The sequence below is a fragment of the Alexandromys fortis genome, unplaced genomic scaffold, assembly GCF_014885135.2.
Source record: "Alexandromys fortis isolate MF-2015 unplaced genomic scaffold, M_Fortis_MF-2015_v1.1 scaffold_91, whole genome shotgun sequence".
Classification (NCBI taxonomy): Eukaryota; Metazoa; Chordata; class Mammalia; order Rodentia; family Cricetidae; genus Alexandromys; species Alexandromys fortis.
The window spans coordinates 574,785-601,461 of record NW_026067968.1 but is presented as its reverse complement, the minus strand read 5'-3'; the positions used below and the strand labels follow the sequence as shown (position 1 = coordinate 601,461).

At 43.0% G+C, this 26,677-nt stretch overlaps 2 protein-coding genes across 3 annotated transcripts in view; one reads left to right on the top strand and one right to left on the bottom strand.

Moving 5' to 3' along the window:
- Gskip (GSK3B interacting protein) overlaps window positions 1-4,913 on the bottom strand; it is a 14,956-nt gene extending 10,043 nt beyond the window's left edge. Inside the window, exon 1 of the mRNA XM_050154620.1 lies at window positions 4,811-4,913. Coding sequence (XP_050010577.1) covers window positions 4,811-4,824 — 14 coding nt within the window. The 5' untranslated portion in view covers window positions 4,825-4,913. The remainder of the gene's footprint in view (window positions 1-4,810) is intronic.
- A 106-nt stretch (window positions 4,914-5,019) lies between these two features.
- Window positions 5,020-26,677, top strand: part of Atg2b (autophagy related 2B) — a 75,163-nt gene continuing 53,505 nt past the window's right edge. The window contains exons 1-10 of one of the 2 annotated variants that reach the window (XM_050154619.1): window positions 5,020-5,556; window positions 13,548-13,710; window positions 16,563-16,715; window positions 17,219-17,321; window positions 20,070-20,232; window positions 22,496-22,675; window positions 24,480-24,576; window positions 25,170-25,355; window positions 26,254-26,405; window positions 26,494-26,596. In XM_050154619.1, the coding sequence (XP_050010576.1) occupies window positions 5,395-5,556; window positions 13,548-13,710; window positions 16,563-16,715; window positions 17,219-17,321; window positions 20,070-20,232; window positions 22,496-22,675; window positions 24,480-24,576; window positions 25,170-25,355; window positions 26,254-26,405; window positions 26,494-26,596 (1,462 nt within the window). In that variant the 5' untranslated portion in view covers window positions 5,020-5,394. Of the gene's footprint in view, window positions 5,557-13,547; window positions 13,711-16,562; window positions 16,716-17,218; window positions 17,322-20,069; window positions 20,233-22,495; window positions 22,676-24,479; window positions 24,577-25,169; window positions 25,356-26,250; window positions 26,406-26,493; window positions 26,597-26,677 lie in introns of both variants that reach the window. The other variant, XM_050154618.1, reaches the window with a different exon arrangement.

The window sequence follows — 26,677 nt, the reverse complement described above, 5'->3', positions numbered from 1 at the left end:
AGAGAGAGAGAGAGAGAGAGAGAGAGAGAGAGAGAGAGAAAGAGAAAGAAAGAAAGAAAGAAAGAAAGAAAGAAAGAAAGAAAGAAAGAAAGAAAGAAGCACTTCAAAGCCAGGCAGTACTGATTCTTACTACACAGCTCTCCAGGAAACTGGATTCTTGGAGATATAAGTAGGGAAATTTCTAACCAACATACAACAAATAATTCAGAATAGAGATCCCAGGACAGGAGAGATGGCTCAGTAGTGAACAATATTGGCTGCTCTTCCAGAAGACCAGGTTCGAGTCTCAGCACCAGTATGGCAGCTCATAACAGCCTTTAACTCCAGTCACAGGAGATTCAGCATTCTCTTCTGGTCTCCTCAGACATCAGGCACACACAGAGTGCACATTCATACATGCAGGCGGAACACCCAATGTACATACAATAATTTTAAGGAAGTATCACCACTTTCCTTTAAGCCTTACACTGCTGCTCTGTGTACCACAGTGAGCAGCAGTCTGTGGTCAGAACCTTCAAAGACTGCAACTCCACAAGTGCCATGTGTTATTCTCAGGCACCAAATTGTTTGTCTGGTGAGTCCGGCAAGGATTCTTTAAAATACACACATAAGTGATTCAGGGCTCTGCTTTCTCCATCTGTTGGTGATTTCTGGGCGGTGCTACCATTTTTGTTTTTGAAGATTCATAAACTATCAAGATACTGACTGCTGGATCTTATATTCTCCACTTTATTTCATTAGACCTTATTTTGTTGTGTTGCAAACTCAGAGCAGCAAAGATTGGGAGAGTCACCTGTGATGACAGAAGAGACAAAGTGACAGATATATATCTCTTCACAACAATGTGTGTGACACGGCAGAGATCACCAATCCTTTAGAGCAGGTGTGGCTTCCCAGTACTACCACAGCCGTCAGGTGATAGCGGGAATGACCGACGTTATGCCCTTTATTTTTGTCTTACGTTTTAATCTGGGAAAGTCCTCTTCACAGGACCAGCGGCAGTATGGTGTTGTGCTCAGTGGGCTCTCAAGCAGACTGGTCTCGGCAGGAACCTCTGTTGAATGCTCCGGAACTCAGGCAAGAGATCTCACACTCCTTCTCTCTGGAGTGAAGCTAACACTAAAGTCGACCTTTAAATGGTGCTGACAGGTCTAGATAGGGGAACATAACAAAGTGCTTGGAGTAGCGCCGGGCACACGCTAAGTTCAAGAATTACGCTGGGGTCAGGTGTGGCGGCACGCTTGTAAACCCAGCATTCAGGGGCAGAAAAAGGGTGAATTAGAGTGTCATCTGCAAGTACTAGGTAAATCTTGGTGACAATATGATGGTGTCTCCAAAGGAAAAAACATCTCTTGGGGCTGGCGATAGAGCTGAATAGTAGAGTTTGGCGAGTATGTGTGAGGCCCTAGGTTTGATGCCTAGCTCCCCACTCCTGCTTATTAGTACACATTATGAATTTGTTTTGTAAAAATTAAATACATTTATGTATATGTGTGTCTTGCCTGCATCTATGTCTGTGTATCAAGTAAGAACCTGATGCTGAGGAGACCAGAAGAGGATGTCAGGATTCCCTTGGACTGTAGTTAGACTGAGGAGTTAGCATATGGGTGTTGCGTATGAAACTTGGGGCCTCTAGAAGAGTAGCCAGTGGTTTTTAACTGCTGAACCATCTTTCCAGCCCTACAGTCAGTTTTGTTTCTGTTTATTTTGAAATAGAGTCTCATTATGTATTTCTGACCGGTGTGGCACTCACTACTTAAAGCAGGCAAGTCTCTGCCTCTGAAGTGCTGGGAAGAAAGGTGTGGACCACCACGCCTGGCCTTGTTTTCAAAGCTTATTTATTATTATTAATCATTTGACAATAGGACAATTAATATATTTGTAAAGGATTTATTATGTATACAATGATCTGCCTGCAGGTATTCCTGCATGCCAGAATAGGGCACGAGATCTCATTACAGATGGTTGTGAGCCACCATGTGGTTGCTGGGAATTAAACTCAGGACCTCTGGAAAAGCAGCCAGTGCTCTTAACTTTCTCTCCAGCCCCAAAGTTTACTATTCTTAATCATTTGTAGGTATGTGTCTTATGAGCCACCTGACACAGTGCTGGGACAAATCTGGGTCCTTTGGAGAGCAGCAAGAGCTCTTAGCCATCTCTTCAGTTCTCCTGGTCTTCTTTATTGAGATAAAGTGTCATTATGTAGCTGAGGGTAGCCTTCCTTGAACGAGCCATACTCCTGTCCCTGCTTCCCAAAAGCTGTGATTACAGGCATTCACCATCACGCTCAAAAAATAAAAAGGCAGCTGCAGATCCGAAAACTGCAGGTTTCTGAGTCCAGGGTCAGTGCTCTTCACACATGCACACTGATGGCTGCTACTGGGGCACGGCAGTTTTGACACTGTAGTCTTGTTCTGTACACGCCTTTTTCTAAATACTATTCCTCACATTTATATACTTATTTTTGCGTGTGTGTGCGCGTGCACGTGTGCATGCTGGGGGTGGGTGGGTGGGCTGTGCACATGCCATGGTGCTCATGTGGAGATAGAGGACAATTGGGGGAACCTGGTTCTCGACTTTTACCTCGTGAGTCCTGGGGAACCAAACCCAAGTGACTGCCTGCTGAACTATGTTACTGGCCTGTGATCTTTCCCTGTTGTTTGAGACAGGGTCACATCAACCCAGGCAGGTTTCAAACCTGGTATGTAACCAAGGATGACACTGTGCTCCTGGTCCTTGTGCCTTTACTTCCCAGGTGCTGGGATGATAGGCATGCTCCACTGGGCTCTCCCAGGCAGGTCTGCAGTATAATCAACACCATCACAGTGAACTGTGTGAATCCCTATTTAGAATATTCTTTTGACTTGATGCACCTGCCACTAATTTTTACAAAGTTGACAGCATCTGGTTGAGTAATTATCTTTATCTTCCTCAATCAATGCTATGGTGCCAGCATTCTACACTAGGAAGTTGCCTAAGCTAAACTTAAAAACAGCCCTGGGAGCTGGGATGAGTCTGCATCCCATTTGAGCTCAAGGTGTGGTAACAGTTCTTAGATCCTAACTATGCTGACTCTCTCCTAGAAAGTATAAAAGGTACAAGGCAACCCACTTAGCAATTTGGGCGTAGTACGCTTGTTATTGTGGGATCTTTCATTTTCACTTTTTTTTTGTTTCTGTAAGTGCCTGAATGCAATTTTATATTACGTTAGGAAACCACGTTAACAACAGTCACAGAACTAAAGCCCAAAGTCCAGTTCAAAATTCCCAAGGCCTGAATTTGGCAAGGGCCTATTCCACACTTTGCTTTATTTATACTACAAAGAGCACTGTTATTATTACTTGTTAGGCTCAGTCTCTCTTTCAAACAGGGTCTTCCCATATAGACCAAGCTGGCCTTGAATTTAAGGAGAGCTGTGTACACCTGCCTCTCTAGTGCTCAGATTAAGTGCGTGCCACCATGCCTAGCAAGCGTCTTATTAGTGCCCAAATATATCTAGAACCCAACTTGTTCTAATCTTCAGTGTTAGAGTCTGGCTCAAACCATGGAATCTGGACTACTTGTTCTGTTCTTTCAGTGCTGGTCTGGCTTTTTCCACTGTTAGTCTTCTAAGCCTCACACCTGACTGTTTTCAGCACTGTAGTTAGGCCAGATTATCTTGTATTTCTCTTTATTTTTTCCACAAATCGAAATATTTTTTCCACAAATCGAATCCTTGCAATGGCCTACATCTGTCATGAGAACACACTCCTTCCTCTCCTCCCTCAAGTTCCTGGAATTTATCAAGAATTCCTGTGATGAGCCTTGCAGGTGGTTCTTGTCTCGAACTCAGACATCCACGTGCCCTACTCTCTCGATTTCTCCAAGTCTCTGACGAAAATACTATCTTTTAAACATGAGAGGCCTTTTCTTACAATTCGGAAAAAGCGCTTGAGTGCTATGTGGTGGCGCAAGCCCAAAATTTCAGCATTTGAGAGACTTAGGCATGAAGACTCCAAGTTCTAAGCCAGTCTGGGCTACATACCAAGTTCAAAGTCAGCTTGAGCTACATAGTGAGAGACTGTCTCAAAAAACCAAACCAAACCAAAAGAACCGATTCTAAGGATGCAGCATCGCTTCAATCCAGGACTCTGTTTAGGTTCCTTCCCTGTTCACATTTCATTTTCCTCAATTCTCAAGTTTATAATATTAATCTGTTCACAGATGGCTGAGGCGGCAACGGAAGCTCAGAGAGGGTAGCACAGGTTCAAGGTGGCTCAGTGGCAAGTGTCTGGAATGGAACCCAGGACAGCGGACTTTCCGGCCTTTAGGGGCAGCCTCAGGAAGGAGCCAGCTGTGCCTTTGCAAGATTGTCTCATAAAAGGGAAAAATACGGCTGCGCAGATCTCCCTGAGAGCACAAAGTCTTCGATGAGGTTCCCCCGGGGGCGCCGGATTTTAACGGAGAAAACAGTATTGCCCACAAACGCCCCGAATCCCAAGTTTCCTGGTCGTCGGCGCGGCATACTACGAGACGGGAGCTCTGCAAACAGCAAAGTACTAGAACTGGAGGATGCTTCGCAAACAATACCAGCATGCGGTGGGGAACAACTTGCTGACAATAGGCACCGGTCAAAACCCGGACAGAAATGCCAAGTCTCCAGTCCTCGCCCTGCAACCCGTGGCGTCCCGCGAACCACTTCCCGGAGGACAGCCCAGGCCGGACCCGCCCCCAGGTCTGTCAGGACGAATGCGGATGTACTCCCGAACTTACCACTCCGCCGCCACCGCGATGTCAAGGCCCTCGGCCCGCAGCCTGCCCGCCCACTCACCTGCGAGCGCCCATGTTCCTCCTCTTCCTCGTCCCGAGGCGTCTGGAGCTGGACTTGAGGCGCCTGCACCATCCCCGCCCCCACAGTCGCCCCGCCCATTCATCACCGGAAATGATCCCGCCCGGACTCTTTTTTTTCCTGACTTCCAGCCCCACAGTATAGCGTCACTTCCGCTTGCGCCAGTTACTCGAGTGCGCGCCTGGAGTCTAGGTCTCGAGAACGCGCCAGGAGCGTCTGGGAGGTGGGAGCGCGCCTCGTAGATGACAACAAATTTGTCGCGCAGTGTCGGAGTCCGCTTTGCCGCCGCCGCCTGCCCTTTGGCTCTCGTGCATACTATCCGGACCGACAGAACACTTTGGAAACCTCTGGCCTGGGGCGCCGGGTTCCGCTCAGAGACCTGTTCCCGCCGGGCCTAGTGCGAGCGACGCGACGCGGGCCATGGGGTCGCCCTGAGAGACGGCGGCGCAGACCTGTCATGCAGTGGTCCCCACGAACCTAGATCCCGTAGCAGCCTGGGGACGCCGGCCGGACCCGGTCGCCGCAGCGCGCAGCCCCGGCCCTCCCAGCCGCCAGTCCTCACCAACATGCCTTGGCCATTTTCGGAGTCGATTAAGAAGAGGGCCTGTCGGTACCTCCTGCAGAGATACCTGGGCCACTTCTTACAGGAGAAGCTGAGCCTGGAGCAGCTGAGCCTGGACCTGTATCAGGGCACCGGGTCCCTCGCCCAGGTCCCTTTGGATAAATGGGTAAGCTGCCATCACCCAGCAGGGCTAGGGACTCGCTCTCCTTAGGGCAAAACCTGAGCGATTGTCATCCAGGGTCGGTGACGTTCAGTCCCTCCTTGGGAATTGTTTGGGTTCAAGCGTGGCGGAGCTCAGGGAAGAGTGTCAAGTGTAGCAAGTTTGCGACCTTCTATCACGTTGGCTGACTTAAACGATATAATGGAGACACACGCCATGCGAACAATTGAGTCATTGCTTGGTGGTCTGTGAAGCAGGAAGGAGGTGACCAGCCCTGCCTCTTGGGCTGTGAGGGTCTGCGGGACGGGGGGGAGGGGGGGGACGGGAGGGGGGTTCAAGGCAAACAAACCCTATCTTATTGGATGGCGTTCGGAAAGGTTAAAGGTGAAGAGGAGGTTGGATGCTGGTTTGGTTTGCCTGATTGTCTTCGAATAGCGTTGGGCGTCTGGGAGAAAGTTAGGTGAAGGCCTCTTCTGCCGGTTTGCCAGCTTTGCTTGATTATATGTTTACGGAGGCCAGGTCGTTTTCCCAGCTTGTGAGTGGTTGTGCGGCCCCAGGAGTGCTGTTTAGATTTGCCCTTTTGCTTCACGTGAGATAGATCGACAGGTCGTAAACGCAAAAGTTGCAAGCATGCCGAAGCTGCAAGCTCAGCTGTTTTTGAAAGAGCCTGTTTGCTCCCAGAGGCTGTGAGTTGACTCACTGTTTTCTGTGCTTCGTGTGTATTTCAGTTCACCAATTACAGTTGTATTCGCATAGATGGGTTAAAATGCCTAGTATTTTACTTAAAGGCCTTGGGTTTGTAGTGGCTTCTTTTTGCCATCAAGAAGCTTAAATTGTGGAAACTCCTTTGCAGTTTGTGCTAATTATAATTACATCGAAACTAGGTGACTTAAATCAGGGAGAGTACTCAATGCTAGTTTAAAGAGCTCTAGTTTGAGCAACGAAAAGATCTTGTCCTATATCAGAGTAGTCTCAGCTGTTACAGTCAGCTGAAAAACGGTGGTCAAAGTAATTAACCGAAGTTCAGTAATCCTGAAAGGACAGTACACTGCATGCATGCCAGGTACTGTGTCAGGCTGCTGTATAACTGCTGTTCTTTCTTATCAGCAAGTGGGAAACTTTTTTTTTTTTTTGAGACAGGTTTATTATGTAGCCCTAGCTGCCCTGGCACTTAACTATGCAGCCCAGAATTCATGACAGTGCCCTTGCCTTAGCCTCCCTGGTACCGTTTTGAGTGAGCTACCTTTTTCTTTTCTGTGACCAAGCATCTTATTCAGAGGCTTAAAGATAAGCAGGGGCTGAAGAGGGCACTGGGTTCTGACATCCTCTGGATAGATTTCCTTGGTCTCTGGCGTTGCTGAGAACTGAAGAGGGAGTTCTGAGGGAGGGCTGGTTGTTGATGAAATGTTGTGCAGCAGTGCTCTTTAAAAATGACACTAGACCTAGCAGGTGGACATTATTGTAACTGTTTTGTGAATGGCTTTTAATACTTTGTCCTGTGTCACAGCTACAAGTGTTACAACAAGCATTCAACTCTGACTCCTAAACCCTTGCTTTCTTCTTGTGGATGCAGCCTTACAAAGTTCAGTTTTCAAATTCAGTTACTTTAAAAAAAATATTTGTTTTTTCCTTTATGCACATTGGTTTTTTGCTGGGGGTGTTGGGTCCCCTGGAACTGGGATTATAGACAATTGTGATCAGCCATGTGAGTGCTGGGAATTGAACCAGGGTCCTCAGGAAGAACAACCAGTGCTTTTAAACCACCAAGCCATCTCTCCAGCTCCCTAAATTCAGTTACTTTGTATGCTTCACTTTAATGACTTTCAGGACCGGAAACAAGATGTCTACAGAGATCCATACATGCTAATGGAAGAATTATGTGAATGACGACATTACTAACATCTCAGTTTTTCAAACAAAAATTTATTTTTCAGTATGTGTGTGTCCATGTGCATGTGGGCACTTATGGAAGCCAGGAGACATCAGATTTCCTATAGCTGGATTACAGGTAGGCTGCAAGCTGTTATGGGTGGTTAGGAACTGAATTCGGATCCCCTGTAAGAACAGCAGTTGCTCTTAACTGCTGAGCCATCACTTCAGGCAGCGTTTCAGTTTGTAAGTTGCAGTTATACAGAGGAATTGGTTGCACTTGGCAAAGATGTAATCAGTTATTCTTACTGATGAATCAGAAGGTGGTAGTGTGCTGTTGTGTGCAGCTGTGAAATTACATCTAAACCCATTTCTTACCATTTTTTTTTGTCCAGAATGTTTTTTAGACAGGTTGGGACAGTCTATCTGTATTTCAAATCTTTTATAAACCTGTATAGTTAATGAGTTTAAAGACTAGACTTTTTGTTTGTTACTTTTGGTTTTGTTTTTTTGAGACAGGATCTTGCTAGGTAGCCTAGCCCAACACTGAACTCAAAATCCTCATTCTGCCTTTGGAGTTCTGGTGTCTATGTATTCAATAGAAATGTGTTTTGTTTTTAAAAACTTATTTATTATGTGTACAGTGTTCTGCTTGCACACCAGAAGAGGATACCTCTTTATAGATAGTTGTGAGCCACCATGTGGTTACTGGGAATTGAACTCAGAACCTCTGGAAGGGCAGCCAGTGCTCTTAACCTCTGTGCCATCTCTCTAGCCCTTGCTCTATTGTGTTTAAGTCAAGGACCAGTGGAAATCTTTCCAAATAGTTTTAAAAGATAATGCAAATATTCTTTAAAAAGTAGATTTTTTTTACTCATTTTAGAAGTATTATCTTTACTTGGAAAAGTTAGATTAAGTATGCTGTGTGGTTTTGGAAACTGTCTTCCAGGTGGCATATATTCCTCACCCCTTGATATCATGTGTGTGGTTAGCATAGTTACTACTACTACTTTGCACAGGTGGAAGCTGCTATCTCTAAACCCGATTCATAAATACCTGACAGTAAGGAAACCAGGAAGCTAGAGACTTCACTTTGGACATCATGGACTCATGAAGAGCTTGAAGTGGAGGGAGATAGAGAGCAAGGGTGTAGAACTGTGCCACAGTTGTAATGGGCTACCTTTCAGTTTTATGAGCTCTGGGTTCCTAGAAGGGGGCAGAAAAGGAAAGGAAGAGTTTCTGTCTGTGAGAGTGGACTTTGTGACTCACTCTTTCCAACTTCTGAAAACTAGAGATTTGTTTTAATTATTTACATAATGAGGGAACTTTAAAAAGTTTTCCCATTTAAGCAGTGTACACACACACGAACATGCCACAACATGCCTGTGGATATTAGAGGACATCTTGTAGGACTTGGTTCTCTCCTCCCACTGTGTGTGTTCTGGGGCTCCAACTCAGGTTGCAATGGTTGGTGGCAGGTGCCTTACTCACTGAGTCATCGCTACTCTGTCTATTTTAATTTTTTAAATGGAGGCTCTTTATTTATAGGTTTAATATAGTTATGTGTCACGCCTGCCTCGACCAGCAAGGAAGACGCAACACCGGAGCTCTTCCTGCAAGCAGTTTATTCAGGACTTTTTTACAGCAATCTTTCTCTTTCTCTCTCTGCCCGGACAAACCTCTCCCAGCCCTTAAAAAGGCATGGGCCGCCAACCCCAGATTGCCAGGTGGGCACTGCCCATAGGGCCACGCATATGCAAGCAGCTGACAATCATTGCGTGATCAGGCCTTAGCCATAATAGGAGTCAGGTGCGGCTCCACGCAGCTCTCTACAGTTATGGAGTGTTTAACATGTGATACTACCAAGGGCTGGACGATGGGATAGTGAAGTAAACAGTGATCCCTCCCTCTGCCTCTCTCTCGCTCTCTCTAGGGTTTTTCTGTTTAACAACCCTTGCTGTCCTGAAACTCACTTTGTAGATCAGGGTGGCCTCGAAATCTCAAATATCCACCTGCTTCTGCCTCCTGAGTGCTGGATTTAAAGGTGTGGTCCACTACATCCAGCTTGATTCTTTTCACTCGGCTGGATCTTTTTTTGCCTGACTTGATCCTATTCTCATGAGAACTCGGTATGTTTAGGAAGGTAGACAGCAATGAATTATTATTACCCTGGAGCCTTTTAATTTCACTTTAATATTTTTTTATTACTTTGGTACTTATATTTTATAGGTGTATGTGTGTGTAATAAAAATTGACTTCGGTTCAAGAAGCACTAATTTGCAATTACTTGCCCAGTGCTACAGTAGAGACTAGAGTACAACCTTTTTTCTGACTGTATGCATGGAACTTACTGGTGAACATTGAAAACAGATGGCTTTAAAGAGAAGCAACGCTTCAGAGCTGGTTCAGGTGGCTCCACTGTCAGCTCCATCGCCATTAGGTCTCACAGGACTAGCAAAGAGAATGTCATTGAAGTCAGTGTGACTGAGAAGCTTGAGAAGGTTCTCCTGCTGCTACAATAAACTTTGAATTGCACAGGAGTGAATTTCAGCTTCTTATCATTCAGTGTACAGAGAAGTCTGTGTAAGCTATTTACTTATTTCACACTTAGAGAAAGTGTACTGTAGCTTAGTGGGCCCAGTGTAAATTCCTGAACTATTGACTCTAGTAAGAACTCCTGTTTTCTTTTGATATTATCCTTCAATATTGTAATGCAGCCTTCAAACCACTATATTTAGGATGTTAATGTGGCTACAAAATTGGGGTAGTAAATTTGGTATATATAGAGAAGAGAATCCCATTGAATCTAGTTTCTTAGATAGTTTGCTGATGTTGACAGATCCCTAAAGTGCAAAGGCTATCATGGCTTTTGCACAATTGAAAATGCTTAGATGTCTTTTAATTGTTCATATAAATGACAGAACTCACATTCTTGCTAGAAAAATCCAGGGAATAAAAATGTGAGGTATGAAGCATCATCCTTAGACCCAGCTTGTCCGAAGATGGAAATAGGACACCCAGGTTTTGAATTTAAATTATGGAAATATTTAATACAGAAACAAGCATTTCTGAGCTTATCTTTTCTATTTTATATGGAGGACTTCATTTTCGAGGTCAGGTATTCAAAAACTTTTTAAAATGACTTAAACCTATCAAAAGACTTGAAGCCATTTTTAATATGAAAAATGTCAAACATAGCAGGAAGACTCTTACTGGACAGCTATTAGAGGCAATGGTTGCTGGTGAGATAGAAAAGGTTATTAGCTTGCCATAAAAGTAATTGTAGTTTTGGACTTTTGTAATTTGTTTTTGACTTTAGCAGGGTGCCCAAGTGAGATTTTTTTCTCTCTGAAGCTAGTTTTAGCGATTCAGGCCTTTTCCCTGTATAGACAGTTAATTTCCTGGACTATGATCTTATGTTTACTGAAACCAAGGTGAAGGGTAAATACAGAATATTAGCAATTTGTTAGGTTAAGCAGAAGGCCAGTAGATTATACCTTCCTGAGTCTGCTGTTAGAGTAGACATACTGTTTGTCTGTTCAATGCCTCCTGCTTCGGGCTCCTTTCTAATCAATGAGTAATGTCAGTAAAGAAAGCTGTGCAGGACTAGTTTTATGTTGAGAACAAAGGTTTGACTGAGTGAATATTTTCATACCAAGTCTTCATGGTTTGTGTGTGGGGTTTTCCCTACAGGAAAAGTCAGGTCTGTACACTGCTGGGATACCATAGAAGGGAGAAACGTCATGATTCCACAAGATTTCTATGGAACTGACAGTGACTTATCCAGAAGACAAGTGTTCCCGCAGCTCTGTAAAATGGGTTCTTCACAATATTATATTTTATTTTTATTATTTTTCTTATCTTTTTCTGTTTTTTTTTTTCAGTTTGGTTCAATATTATATTTTTTTGTGAAGTTGTTTAGTGGTCAGTCACCTGTCCTTTTGTTGTATAGTATTATGGGCTTGCCATAGTACGGTTCTCCTCTTTTGTTCTTCACAATGCACCAGGTCTCCATTGGGTTGTGATGTGCCATGAAAAGTTCATTGTGTGTGGCAACCAGTGATGCCACATCAGTGGCTGGGCAGAGAAGATGCCCCATAGCACTTTCCAAAGTCGAAATTGCACCAAAAAATGTCATGGTCACTGTTTGTTGTCTGAGTTCTGTGTCCTGGCAAAGCCCTTACATATGATGAGTGTGCTCACTAAACCCATGAGAAACACCCCAAAATGCAGTGCCTACAACTGGCATTGGTCAACGGAAAGGACTCAGTTCTCCAACAACATCTGACTAGACCTTGTACAATCAGCATTTTCAAAAGTTGAACATACTGGCTCTGGAGTTTGCTTCACCTGCCTCTCTCCAGCCGATGACCACCTCTTCAAATCCAGCAGGGTGCAGATGATGCTCTGCAAGAGTCCTTCAAATCCTGAAGCAGAGATTGTAAAAAGTACTTATTTTTGTATGCATGTGTATGCAGTTGGCTTGTGCATGTCACATTATACATGTGGCAGTCAAGACAAGTTGGCTCTCTCCTACCAGATGCTGTGGCATACATGTGCAGGTCGGGGGACAATTTGTGGTAGTGAGTTCTCTCCTTGTCCTGGGATTAAACTCAAATTGTCAGACTTTACCTTCTGGCCCTTGCAGTTTGTTTTACACCAGCCTAATAGAAGAGAAGAAGGGGAGGAGGAGGAAGAAGGGGGATTGGAGGGGCTGTATGACAGGTTGAGGGATTAGAGGATTGGCATTGATAAGTGTTAGGAGCCGTCAGTATGAGTGGTGTGCAGAGAATGCGTGCAGTGTGGAGAGTGGGTGGGGAAACAGGCAGAAAATGACATTTACGTGAGCATATTTTAAGTGGCAGTGGATTGGAAAGATGGTGGCATGTCACAGAAGCCGTGGGAAGTTAGACTTTGAAAAAGTAGGGCAGCAGTCCTCAGGGCTAGGATGGAATGAGGATGTAAGAGTTGAGGGCTGGGGTCTGGGAAGCTCAGTTGATAAAGTGCTCTCCCTAAAGGCATGAGGACTGGAGTTTGGATGTGCAGCACCTTGTAGGAAGCCAGGTGGACAATGATGCCCTTGTGGAGCTAGCCTAGCACAATCACCAAGTTCTAGATCTAGTGAGAGACCTTGTTTGGAAAGGTGGGGAGTGGCTGTGGAGGATAGGAGGATACCCGACATTGACCTCTGACCTTATATGTGCACACACAGTGAGCACAAGCATCTGTGTGTTCACCAGTGAGAACACAACACAGATATTTCATACACGTACGTGCAAATACTCCCCCACTAAATAATAAACAACAAATACGTGTAAATTTATTAGTTTAAAATTGTAATAAATCCTTGCTACCTTTAATCCTAGCACTTGGGGGGCAGAGGCAGGTAGATCTCTGAATTTGAGGCCAGCCTGGTCTACGAGAGTTCTAGGACATCTCTGTTACACAGAGAAACCCTGTCTTAAGAGACTAAAAAAATCCTTGTGTATAAATCCTTGGAAAATCTTTAGGGTTCAGACAGACCTCCTGAGGCAAGCTTTTTCTATTAGTCAGGACTCTCTAGAGGAACAGGACTGATAGAATGAATGTATATGTATACAGAAAGGGGAGTTTAGAGTGGCTTACAGGCTGTGCTCTAACTAGTCAAACAATGGCTGTCTACCAAAGGAAAGTCAGAGAATCCAGTAGTTGTTCAGTTTACGAAGCTGGACAGTCTTCAGTGTATACTGGGATCCTGAAAACTCAGACTCTGTTGTACTCACAGAGTGAAGGAATGGACTTGCCAGTGTGTGGGAGGACTAGCAGGCAAAGAGCAAATGTTTTTCCTTCTATGGCCTTTCTGTGTGCTGTCAGAAGGTGTTTCTGTGGAGGCCAGAAGAGTGTTGGATCCCCTGGGACTGGGGCTACAGAGGGTTGTGAGCTACCCTGTGGGTCCCAGAAACTAACCCTGGTCCTCTGGAACAGCAGCCAGTGCTCTTAGCTGCTGAGCCTTTTTCCAGCCCAGCTGTGGCTTTCTTAAATCTCCAGTGCTCAGCACATTTGTGGGCATATTCACATCGCTGAAAAAGTTGGCATTCTGTGTTTTAAATCACGTGTGATCTCAAAATGAACTTGGTTTTTCTCTCTAGTGTCTTAATGAAATCCTGGAGTCAGCAGACGCACCTTTAGAAGTCACTGAAGGATTCATTCAGTCAATTTCCCTGTCAGTTCCATGGGGCTCCTTGCTGCAGGACAATTGTGCACTGGAAGTGAGAGGACTAGAGATGGTCTTCCGACCTAGACCTCGTGTAGGTAGGTGTGTTGCATGTGCCTGTTCTGCTTATTCAATCTCGACCCTATGAAGGTTGAGAAGTCAGCCCAATTGTAAAAATTGAGCGTTGGATTTATGACTTTGAACTGGATTTGTGAGATGTTCATTTGATTAAATAAGAGGATTTAGTACTTTGAAAGATGCACGTAAGTATACCTTTAGAATGTTCCCTCCTTATTCACACTCCAGAACACTAATGTATAGGTAATATGTGATTATTTCCAATTATCTGAAGTGACTTCTATTTTGAAGATTAAAAAATATTGTGTTTTCAAATGAGGAAGACTGTTCAATGATTCATGGAGAAATGTTGGAAGGACATAAGATTAGACTTTAAATTTAAGTTTTTGTTATTTTAAATTATGTATATGTAGGGAGTGAGATTAGGTATGCATGCACATGAGTGTATTTCCCTGAGGGTCAGAAGCATCGGATCCCCTGGAACTAGAGTTACACGTAGTTGTGAGCTGCCTGGTGTGGGTGCTGGGAACCAAACTCAGGTAAGAGTAGTACAGGCTCTTTCTTCACTGCTGACCTCTCCAGCCTCCAGGACTGAACTTGAAGGGACTTTCATCGGTGTAGTGTTGAAGAATAATGACAGTGAATGATTATAACACTAAATTTAAAACTCACCACATTAGCAGGGCACTGGTGGTGGTGCACGCCTTTTATCCCAGCACTTGGGAGGCAGCGGCATGTGCATCTCTCTGAATTCAAGGCCAGCCTGGTCTACAGAGTTAGTTCTAATATAGCCAGGGCTACACAGTCAAACCCTGTTTTTTTGTTTTGTAAAACCAAAAAAAACCAAACCAAAACAAACCAACAAAAATCCCTAAAAATCTACCACTGCCAACAAAAACACTTTCACCACATCCATAATGATGACAGTTATGTAAGGTGGTCTGGATAAGGGATGTGCTTCTCAACTGTAGTGTAACTCAGAGAAATGGATAGACATGATCATCTTGGTAATGCCGTGTATGGATATATCCAAATGTTTCCTGGAAAACAAGTTTAAATGATAATTCATAGAGCTATAGTAATCTATTTTGAAAGTAGAAATGCTCTAAATATTTTATTCATTAGTTCAGTTATTTTTGGAAAGTTTCACTATGCAGCCAGGCTGTCAATGATTAGAGCCCATGATCTTCCTGCCTCAGCATCTTGAGTGTTGGAATTGTAGCAGTATTTCACCACATCTGGAAACAATCTGATATTTGTGTTTGTGTACATGAATCTTAAAGCCAGAGGACATCCTCTGCTATTGTTTTTGTGTACCTTATGTTTTTGAGACAGGTTCTGTTAGTCTGGATTTACATAGGCAAGGCTGGTGGGCCAGAGAGTCCCAGGGATCTGCTTGTCACTCTTCCTTGGCACCAGGATCACCATATTAATTTTTTTTTAAATGCACAGACTTATGCTTGCAAAGCAAGAACTTTACTGAATGAACTATCATCCTAGCTCCTAGATAATTTACTTTATAAGAACATTGCATCTAGCCGGGTATGGTAGCACATACCAGTGATCTCATCTCTCAGGCTGAGGTTCAGGAAGGATGATGCAAGTTTCAGGTCAGCCTGAGTACATAGTAAGATTCTATCTCAAACAAAACCCAAGTGACAACAAAAATTATTTGATCATCATCATTATTATTAGTTTTTTTTTTTTTTTTTGAGGAAGGAGCTCACTATATAGGTCTGGCTATTCTGGTACTCACAGAAATCCTCCTGTCTCTGCCTCCCTAGTGCTGGGGTTAAAAGCCTGTGCCACCAGTCCTGGCTCTGATTCTATCTTTTAACCATGGTGAATAAATACTCCCTTTGGAAGTTGAGCTTCGAAATATTTTCCTCTTTAATGCAGCCTATTAAAATGGCCTTTAAGTTCCATTTTGGAAGGCAGTAATTGTAGTAATATGTCAATTTGTTTTGAGCAGTGTATGGAAGTATGGATTTCCTCAGCAGAAGAGGTCTGGGAAGGGTTCTTAGGGCCCTTTTGTTTAGTCCTATGAGGACACCCTTTTACTCCACCCGCATTTGTACCGGTTCTGCAGCTGTTGTCATCTGCTGCTGCTGGAGTTCCTGGTGAGACCTCCGTATTCATCCTTGACAGTCACCTTTTTCTTCTAATGTGTGGTAAACTGTCTTAAGTACATAGCTCATAATTTTTCTATCTCTGTAGTTGATCAGCAGACCTCAGCTCTCAGGCTAAATAGTCTACCACCTGTTTTCATTAAGTCAAATTTTACTGAAACATCCCCATGCTGTTTGTTTACTCTGTAGCTGCTTTGGCACTCCGAGAGCTTTGCTCAACACAGCACATTGCTCACAAAGCCTAAGTGTCCACTGCCTGAGCCCTTTACAGAGGGCATTTGCCAGCTCTTGCTGCTCCGTATGTCCAGCGTGGTGCCATGTACGAGTAAATATGCCTGCTAGAATTTGTTGAATGAATGTATGAATTAAAATTTGATAAAATAAAACTTGAAATAAGAATATGTTGTAGATTTTTTTTTCGAGACAGGGTTTCTCTGTGTAGCTTCAGAGCCTGTCCTGGAACTAGCTCTTGTAGACCAGGCTGGCCTCGAACTCACAGAGATCCGCCTGCCTCTGCCTCTTGAGTGCTGGGATTAAAGGCATGCACCACCACTGCCCAACTTTGCAAGGCTTTTTATCCTGTATTTTTATTGTTTTTCTGTTATTGTAAGGTGGTTCTTAAATGTCTAGTATAATTTCTCACAGGTAACATCATAGTGTTGAAAAATCTACCATAAATATAATACTTTAAGAAATGCCATTAACATAACAGAAATTATTTAGGTTTATTGTACTTTCTGCAGCGACTGGGTCTGAGCCTATGTACTGGTCAAGCTTCATGACCAGCAGTATGCAGCTGGCAAAGGAGTGTCTTAGCCAGAAACTGACAGATGAGCAAGGAGAAGCATCCCAGCCTTTCGAAGGACTGGAAAAGTTTGCGGAAACCATTGAAACAGGTTTGCATCATGTAGACCTTCACAGCCCAAGCTTTCTATAGTGGTCTGGGGCCTGAGACCATTCCATTGCAGTGATTTTAAAAGAATTACTGTTCTCACTTCAGTACTTCAGGATCCAGGCTGTTTTAAATATTCCGCTCAGTTTCCCTTTGTTTTAGTTGTAGCCCATGGAAGGATCCGGCAGGCTACAAATCTACATTATCCCAAGTTTCTGTTGTGATGTAGCTTGGTGATATGCTTTGGGTACAGTTGTGTTTTACAAAATTCAGTTTCTGGGCATTCAAAAGGAAAGAAATCTGCCTTTTTAATTTTCTTACCAGACTTGGAATTATTTCTTTACTGAGAGTGGATGGGAGGCAGCAGTGATGGGGAAGAAGCACTTGCCCAGCATGGAGGAGGCCTTTGCTTGGTCCCCAGCAGCCTGGAGGAGGGGGCGAGGTGGAGGTCGGGTTTTTATTTGGTGTACTCATGGTTTTTCATTGACGATTGCTCATTTGCTCTAGTGCTAAGAAGAGTGAAAGTTACTTTTATAGACACTGTGTTAAGAATTGAACATGTGCCAGAAAATTCCAAAACTGGAGCTGCACTTGAGATCCGAGTAGAGAGGTAAGATTCTTTTGTCTGGAAACTGTTTCTGACATTACACTTTGGGATACTTCGGGAGACCAGAGGTGATACTGAATTAATGTCTTGTACAATTTCAGAGTAAACACAGCTCTCTGAGTTATCCTCTCATCCCATTACAGAAACTGTAAGCATCATTCATCATGGGATTATATCCAGTATTACGTTGAGCTTGTTTAATAAGCAGTTTTCTTAGTTAACTTGAGTGCCACTATGTTGAGGTTCTTTTACAGAGTGTCTACTATTCCCATGTGCACAGTGTAATGTTTAAGTGCACTAATTAATTCTTAATGTGAAAGACTTAACTTTATGGTGCTTGGCTTGCATACTTCTTTATTGAAAAAGGATGATGGTGGTGTTTCTTTTGAGGACTTTGTGAGGGTTACTTTAAGGTTAAATATCTAATGATAATTTACTCAAGTCAGACATGTTGCTTTTATTTTTTATGTATATTCTCTAGAGTTCTGATACAGTATTGATTTGAGGTAGTTACTGCTCATCCATGGCCATGTTATATGATCTCCCAACAGAAATGTTCTTTGAGGGGAGCTGGAGACATGGCTCAGTGGTTAAAAGCATTTCCTGCTCTTCCAGAGGACCTGAGTTCACTTCCCAGCACTCATGTAGAGTGGCTCACAATGACCTACAAGTTTAATTCAATGAGATCCAATGCCCTCTTCTGTTCTCCCTGGGTACCTGCATACACATGGCGTATACTCACACAGATACACATACCCCTAAGTACATTTAAAAATATACAGTGAATACCAAAGACCCATTATGTGTGCATCTAGTTGGGCCTTTCCCAAGGTTTGTACAGTTATTTTTGCAGTTGTAATCTTTAACAAAGATACACTTACAAGTAAAATAGTTGTTACAGATCTTTTGAGGTAGGGTCATTACTTTAGGTGGTATATAATGAAACAATAATATCCAATTAGAGCCTTGTTATTTACTCATTAAACTAGAGGTTGCTAACAAAAGATTTCAAGACAAAGTCATCGGAGACAAATGGGGTTTTGCTATGACTCTGTGCTTGTAATCCTAGCACTTGGGAAGAGGAGGTAGGGAAGGGTTGGGAGTTAGAGACAGCCTGTGTTACAAAGCAGTACTCAGTTTTGTGAGAGAGATAAGGATTGTTCCCCTTGGGTTAACTTTAGGAAGTTATTATTTTTTTCCCTGAACTTTAAGAGCCCTTTAAAGTTATCCTTCTTAGATTTTAGGTCTCTCTCTTTGTGAAAATTTTATTTTACTTATTTAAATATTTAGTACAGTGATTCTGACATATGTTATAGACATGAAAATGTTTTATAAAAGTGAGTTTTATTATATTTTCACATACACATAATGTATTTTTGTTGAAATAGGAGCGGCAGGGCTGCGTCCTGGCACCTGGCCCCCCCCGCATGGCTAGCTTATGCCCCGAAATAATTACACGGAAACTATATTCTTTCAAACACTGCCTGGCCCGGCTAGTTCCAGCTTCTTATTGGCTAGCTCTTACATATTGTTCTAACCCATTTCTAATATTCTGTGTAGCCCACGAGCTGGCTTACCAGGGAGGATCTTAACCTGCGTCTGTCTGGAGCGGGAGAATCATGGCGACTCCCTGACTCAGCTTCTTTTTATTCTGCAGTCTTTGAAAGATATGAAGAATGCCAATCTAATTGAAATATATCTCTATATATCTAGAAAATCTAATTAACATGACTACAAGCTTAACTATTAGCGATGATTATCCATTAACAACCTATATACATTACATTTTTAAATGAACTACACAATCACAATACCTTAATCAAGTTCAAAAATACATATACATATAACAAAATTGACCATAAAATCCATACCAATGCAAATTATTCATATCTATATCATATTTTAACACACAAACACGAGTTATTCTCTCCTGTCTGTTCCCACTCCCCCTAATCCTCCCTTTCCTTCCCAATAAAATATAATTCTTTTGCCGGGTGGTGGTGGGGTACACCTTTAATCTCAGCACAGGGACAGTTAGGCAAATGGATCTCTTTGAGTTCAAGACCATCCTGGTATACAGAGAAGTCCCATGATTGCCAGGGTTACACCGAAAAATGCTGTCTTGAAAAACAAAACCAACCAACCAAGCAAAATTCTTTTGAGACAGAATCTCCTGTAGCTCAAACTGCCCTTGATCCTGGTCCTCCTGCTTCTACCTTCTCCGTGCTGGGCTGCAAGCATTCTCATAGGCATAGTTGTAGGGGTGCTAGCACTGACATTTCACTTTAACTTAAAAGCACTGTCTTTTTTTTTTTTTTTGCCATGATGCAATCCATTTGTTCATTAGCATCTCCCTGATAAGCAAGCTTCTCAAACAATGAAATAGGCATAACCCGAGCTGAAGGACCTAACAACACCCATTCTTTCCTGCTCTTTAGCTATAAACTTCATGACTTAATCTCAGCAACAAGAATTATCAAGGTATCTGATAATTCTGAACCACTGGATCCAGGGGATTTTTTGATTTAAACCCATTTTCACGAGGACCAGGAATTTCTTGCTCCTTTACAATCCAATGAACACTTGAAAAGAACTACAGAAGAACAGTGTGTAGCTAAGTGTGCCCTCACAGGACTCGGGACACTACACCAGACATTTGACTAGCTCTGTAGATCAAACTGGCTTTGAACTCATCTCGTTGAAAGTACGTGTCCCAGGAATTCCTTATAAATGTCCTTTTGTACCTTTCAGAACCGTGTACTGTGATGAGACTGCCGATGAGTCCTCAGGAGTCAATGTGCATCAGCCCACAGCATTTGCTCACAAACTGCTGCAGCTCTCTGGAGTGTCTCTCTTCTGGGATGAATTTTCTGCTTCAGCAAAATCTTCCCCCGTGTGTTCAACTGCACCAGTGGTAAGAAAAATGAAACAATCCCCCAGATAGTGGTGGAGGCGTTGCTCAGTTGGTGGAGGGCTGGCCAAGCAAGCCTGAAGTCCCAGGTCCTGTCACCAGCACTTGGGAGGTAAGAGTCAGGAGAGTCAAGAGATTCAAGGGCATCCTCAGATAGTGAGTTCAAGGACAACTGGGTGTATGTAGACACAGGAGACTGTCTCAAAATAATCAAACCAAAAACCAGTTCAACAAAACAATCAAAAACATGGTCACAGGCTGGAGAGATGGCTCAGCGGTTAAGAGCATTGCCTGCTCTTCCAAAGGTCCTGAGTTCAATTCCCAGCAACCACATGGTGGCTCACAACCATCTGTAATGAGGTCTGGTGCCCTCTTCTGGCCTGCAGGCATACACACAGACAGAACATTGTATACATAATAAATAAATATTTAAAAAAAAAACATGGTCACAATTTTTTAGAAGTTTCATTCAGGTATGGGAGTACAGCACTTGAGAGGTTAAGACAGTAGGGCAGCCTGGTCTACTAGTGAGTCTCTAAGAGAAAAGAACTAGGGGACTGTTAAGTTTTCGCAAATACACACTCATTAGTGAGTCTCATCTGGTTTAGCAAATCTTGTTAATTGAGATATTTAGCTAATGTAGCTGATACCAGCTCTGAACCCCTGAATCTCTGCCCATCCTGCTAGACTTGCTGCTGCCTGCCATTGGAATCAAGTTGGCCTACAATGTACAATGGAAGGGCCATGGAGTCAGCCCTGGCTGGCAGCTCCTCCCTCCAAGAATTCTGCTCATTAGTTAGTGGAGAAATGTTTCCTACATATCTTTAGGTAAAATGAGGTGCTAACATCTGAGGGAGCCAATCCTAGTGGTCAAGCCTCTGGGCATGACTGTGAGGATCCTCTAGATTAGGTGGGCAGGCCTTCCCTAAATGTGGGTCAGTCTCTCTCTGTCTCTCTCTCTGTCTCTCTCTCTCTGTCTCTCTCTCTCTGTCTGTCTGTCTGTCTCTGTCTCTCTCTGTCTCTGTCTCTGTCTCTCTCTCTCTCTCTCTGTGGTTTTTCAAGACAGGGTTTCTCTGTGTAGCCTTGGAGCCTTTCCTGGCACTAACTTTTGTAGACCAGGCTGGCCTCAAACTCAGAGATCTGCCTGCCTCTGCTTCCCGAGTTCTGGAATTAAAGGTGTGCGCCACCACCACCACCACCACCACCACCTGGCTGTAGCTTGCTTTCTAACTGGGTGCCATGGGAGCAGCTGGCCTTTGACCACCTTGCTTTTCATACCCTGGTGGAATGTGTGCCTGCGCCTAGGAGCTAGAAGAAACCCCTCTTCCTTAAGTTGCTTCTTGCCAGGTATTTTGTCACAGCAACTGGAAACATGGCTCATGCAGTGCCTCGTCCTTTCACATTAAAAAGCTGTGCTACCTTCCATGGCTTAAAGGCTCTGTTAGTGAACATTATCATGGACTCTGACTTAGTGTTTTCTATTATTAAGAGCCCTTAATTCCAAGCACAGAATCCTTTTATAAGTTGGTACATCTATAATTTGCCTTTTATATTCAAGTCAGGTCTTTTTCTTTTTTAAAAAAATTATTTTTTTGAGGCAGAGTCTCTCACTCTGTCAATGTGTGGCTCAGGTTGACCTCAAACTAGTAATCTCTCTTTTTTTTTTCCATTTTTTTTTATTAAGAAAAGGAAAATAAAAAGTTTCCGCCTCCTCCCATTTCCCTCCCCCTCCTCCCACCCTTCTCCCCTTCCCCTACTCCTCTCCCCCTCCCTCGTAATCTCTTGTCTCAACCTCCTGAATGCTGGGATTATAGACCTTACTTCGATATTGATTTGGTTTACACATTGTATATTATTTGAACAGATACTGTGTATGTACGATGTATGTGAGCACAGATACACATACAAACTTGTGTGTACTGCATTTGGGAGCATATGTGTGGGGATCGGAGGACAACTTTGTAGAGTCAGTTCTTCCATTTTTATGTACATTGTGGGATTGGATTTAGGTCTCCAGGTTTGGGGCAAATGCCTTTACCCACTGGATCATCTTGCTGGCTCTGCACTAGTCTCATAAAGTCTTTTTCAATGACTTGTTTTTATTTCCAAGGTGCTGTACTAACACAGTAATGCTCCATTTTAGCCATAGATAATGGTATGTCCAGTGTGATGATGCAGTTCTCATGTCAAATCCAAGGTGACATTTATATACACCCGGACTCATTTGTGCTAAAATAGTTACTTTATTTTTATTATATTATTGTAGGAAACTGAGCCAAAGCTGTCACCTAGCTGGAACCCCAAAATTGTTTATGAGCCACACCCACAATTAACTAGAACTTTACCAGAGATAGCACCCTCGGATCCAGTGCAGATTGGAGGTCTAGTGGGCAGACTGGAATTGAGTCTCACTTTGAAACAGAATGAAGTGCTTCCAGGAGCCAAGGTCAGTACTGTCGTGTTGTCTCTGCAAAACTACAGGTATTTAATCTACACAGGGGCATAGTGATTGGTGGTTGTGGGTTGTCCTGTGACTAAGTATCTACTATCTTCACTCTCAGTGTTCTGGCCCAGATTTCCTGCTTTCCTTTTTGTGAACTGCTCTCAGGTTAAGAAGTCCTTGACCAGGTCTTCCCTCTGCTGGCTTCTGAGGAGGTTGCTAATGGAGCAGATAGTGTAGGTAGCTGTAAATACTGCAGGGACTGCCCTGCTGTGGCAACAGCCTTGGGAAACCAGCGCTTGTGTGTCTTTGGGGAGCACATTTCTTAAAGAAGTAAGACTCATGAGCAAAGCTTTCATGGTTCTGTTTGCCTGGATATGGTCTACATCCATAAGCTCTGATTTCCATGCAGATGTAAAGTTTTGCACACTGTATTTTGATATGTGTAACTATTCTGTATGTTGATTTTTGAGTTCTACATAATAAGGGACAGAGTAGCAGGTGGTAGTATTGTATGGTGGTATTATAGTCCAGTTCCAGCCAGTATTGAATATTTGGAGATACTATCATCCTTGCCTGTACATTAATGTTTTTGTATACTAACGTGTATATTTTGTTTAATGTAAATGAATATTATATGGAAAAATTAAGTTCTAAAGATCAATAGTGGGCAGCACAGAGCTTAGAGTAGATGTAACAGGGCAGCATGAGGTTAGAGCTTTAGTCTTTCCCAGCATTCCTTAAACCTGAGTCTTTCAGCTATGAGTTCTGAGATAGTGCCTCTGGAGGCTGTTGTATATCACACATTCAATTTTAGTGGATTTTTGGGGAAAGTATTATACAGTAGCAGGGGACTGCTTTGGCTTTGTTGTTATTTTCAGTGTTTTATATTTTCAAAAGATACCAGTGAGTAATTTGTTTTTTTGTATTCCAAATTCAGAATGTACCCATAATGAAACATCCTTATGACAATTAGAAATGAAACTCCTGATTTTCCATCTCAATGAAAACCAGATTTTGTGGTTTCAGTACAAGAAATAAACTTGTCCAGTAACAGAAACACATTTCCCCACTCTGGATATGGCCTGGGTATCACCAGTCTGTAAGGAACCCCATAAAACACTGTCTGTAGGCACAACAAGAGAGCCATGTCGTAGAAGGAGTAAGGCTTTGCGTTTGTGTCTGCCTAGGTTCAGATCTGGCTGCAGAGCTATGTTAACTTTGCTTTGTGGGTCTGTGTCCTTGTCTGTAAAACAGAAACAGTAATAAGTAGAGAATAGGGGCTGGGTGATGGCTTGGTGCTCACCACACCAAGTGAGACATGAGGGGAAAGTGTGCATAGAGAACAAGAAAGAAAGCATTCATTAGTGCTGATTTCTGTCTGGGTTCGATTGTGGCTTCTAGCTTCCTGTGCAGGAGAAAGTAGTGTCCGTGCAGTGCGCACAGTAGGCTCCTGAGAAGCATGCTGTAGAGTCCCAGTGTGGCCGACCCAGTCTCACAGGCGCTGACTCCATTGGTTCTAAGGATTTGGTTGTTCTGAAGGGTGATGAATACCATCTTGTTGCTGTGTTTACAGTCTCCAGAAGACTTAGAGACAGCATGATGCTGGACTTGCTGACATGGAATTTCTCAGGGCTTTCCCTCTTGCAGCCACAGTTGCTGGTCTATATGCCCTTTAGCTGAGATTGTGTGAATTAGGTGAAGCTGCCCAGCACCAAGGGTGATACTTTCCTTAGTACCCTAACATCTTCCTAATTCCTGGTGATGAGCTTGTAAAGTACTTACTCTCAACTGTTCTTATGTCTTTAAGTTGGATGTTGATGGACAGATAGATTCCATTCATCTATTCCTGTCACCAAGGCAGGTACATCTGCTTTTGGATATGTTAGCAGCTATTGCTGGACCAGGCAAGTATGACTGTTATAATTATTTCCTCTAATTCTTGAAACTGCTAGGTGAAAATATAAAACATAGACTGATGAAAATATATTATTTTGGAGTATATGGCATTTAAGGTACATTTTAAGTAGATATGCTGATTACTTTATTGTTATCATGCTGTACATTTGCATTCAGGTTATTTGATCACATTCATTTGAAAAATTGTTCTGAGCTAGGCAGTTGGTGGCTCATGCCTCAGAAGCAAGCAGATCTCTGTGATTCAAAGCCAGCCTGGTCTACAGAGAGAGTTGTAAGTCAGCCAGGGCTATACAGAAAAACTCTGCCTCAAAAAACTAAACCAAACAAACGAAAGAACCCATACGGTAAAAATGTAATTTTTGTATACAATAACTCACACACATTATTTTAAGTACTTATATCTTCTAGAGTTAAGAGTTTAGATTGTTGGCTACTTGCTTATGTTTCTTAGGCCCCTGCTTGATATAACTAGCTTTCTGCTAGTGTGATCAGGTTGCTAGTGGATAAATGGGGTTTTGGAAAGAAGTGCTTAAATAACTAACTACAAATTGAATTTTTGTTTCTTTTTATATACTTGTAGAAAATTCTAGCAAAATTGGGTTAGCTAATAAAGATAGGAAAAATCGACCCATGCAGCAGGAAGATGAATATCGAATTCAGATGGAATTAAACCGGTATTATCTGAGGAAAGATTCTCTGTCTATGGGTGTATCTTCAGAGAAAAGCTTCTATGAAACAGAGACAGCTCGTACACCTTCTAGCCGTGGTAAGCAGCTTCCGCAGTCAACACTAGACCTATGTTATTTCATTGGTGGAACAAACATTTAGCAGTGGGGAACAGAAGCCCTGCATGGGGGCATTTGGTTCTGTTCTGTTGGCTCACCAGCAATACAGTGATGCACCAGCACTACCGTTTCTCAAGTGTATAGTTGGCCTAAGCAATGGTGTTTTTCCCTAAGGAAAGTCAGTTTGTAAAAATGTACAGCGACACATAAGTAGGTTGGGAATAACTCATTATATAATTGTGTGCAGTGTACAGCCCTAAGTAGGAAGCATTGATAACCTTTCCATCTTGTTGGTGTATAATTACCCACTATTCATTATAGGGATTTTTGGACCGTATGAGCACTAGTGTAAATAGTAAGAGTCTGGTGAAATATGAACCAAGTAAAAAAATTAAAGCGTACTTAAGAACTTTGAGACATAACAAAGTTGATGTATGTGAGGTCAGACAATCATTAGAGAGAAGACATTGATTTGTCAATAGAATTCTAAATGTCTCTGGTCCTTCTTTCCCATCTGGGAAATAGCTGTATCCGTAAGAAATCAGAGATTGCAAATAGTTACACAATTTTATCTTTTGCAGCTTGGTGCTGGAGATGAAACTTAGGGCCCTGTGTGAGCTTGTGCCATTTAAAAATCTGAATTTTAACTTGTAACTTGCCATATGACAACTAAAAAGTTGCTGTATTGCTGCATGTCATATAAACCCACAAAAGACTTGGGGAGACTTGACCTTTGCTGACTGTGCAGTTGTGTGTTTACTGTGCTGCTGACGACCGTGCTCAGCACACCACACACAGCTGTGTCTGTTAGTGTGGCTAAACTACTTGGAGTACATTGGTGGAATATATCATGTGATGAAGCCTAATTCTCTCTAGAAGAAGAAGTTTTCTTCTCCATGGCCGACATGGACATGTCTCACAGTCTGTCTTCTCTTCCACCCCTTGGAGACCCTCCACACATGGACTTGGAGTTATCCCTGACTAGTACATACACAAACACGCCTGCAGGATCACCGCTAAGTGCTACTGTGGTAAAGTATTACTCCATGTTCTCTGTTCTTCAGAAGACACCTCTAAGAGCCTACACTTTATTTATGTATTTAAACCAATCTTTTGCAGCTGCAGCCAACTTGGGGAGAGTTTGCGGACCACAAAGAGCAGCCTGTAAGAGGGCCAGCATTCTCGTCTGACTTGGTCCACCCGGCGCCTTTACCAAAAGCTGGTTAGTTTCCACCAGAGGCCTTGAAAATTAAAAGGAAAAGCATATCTATAAGATAATGTGTTTTGCTTTTTCCCCTTCCCT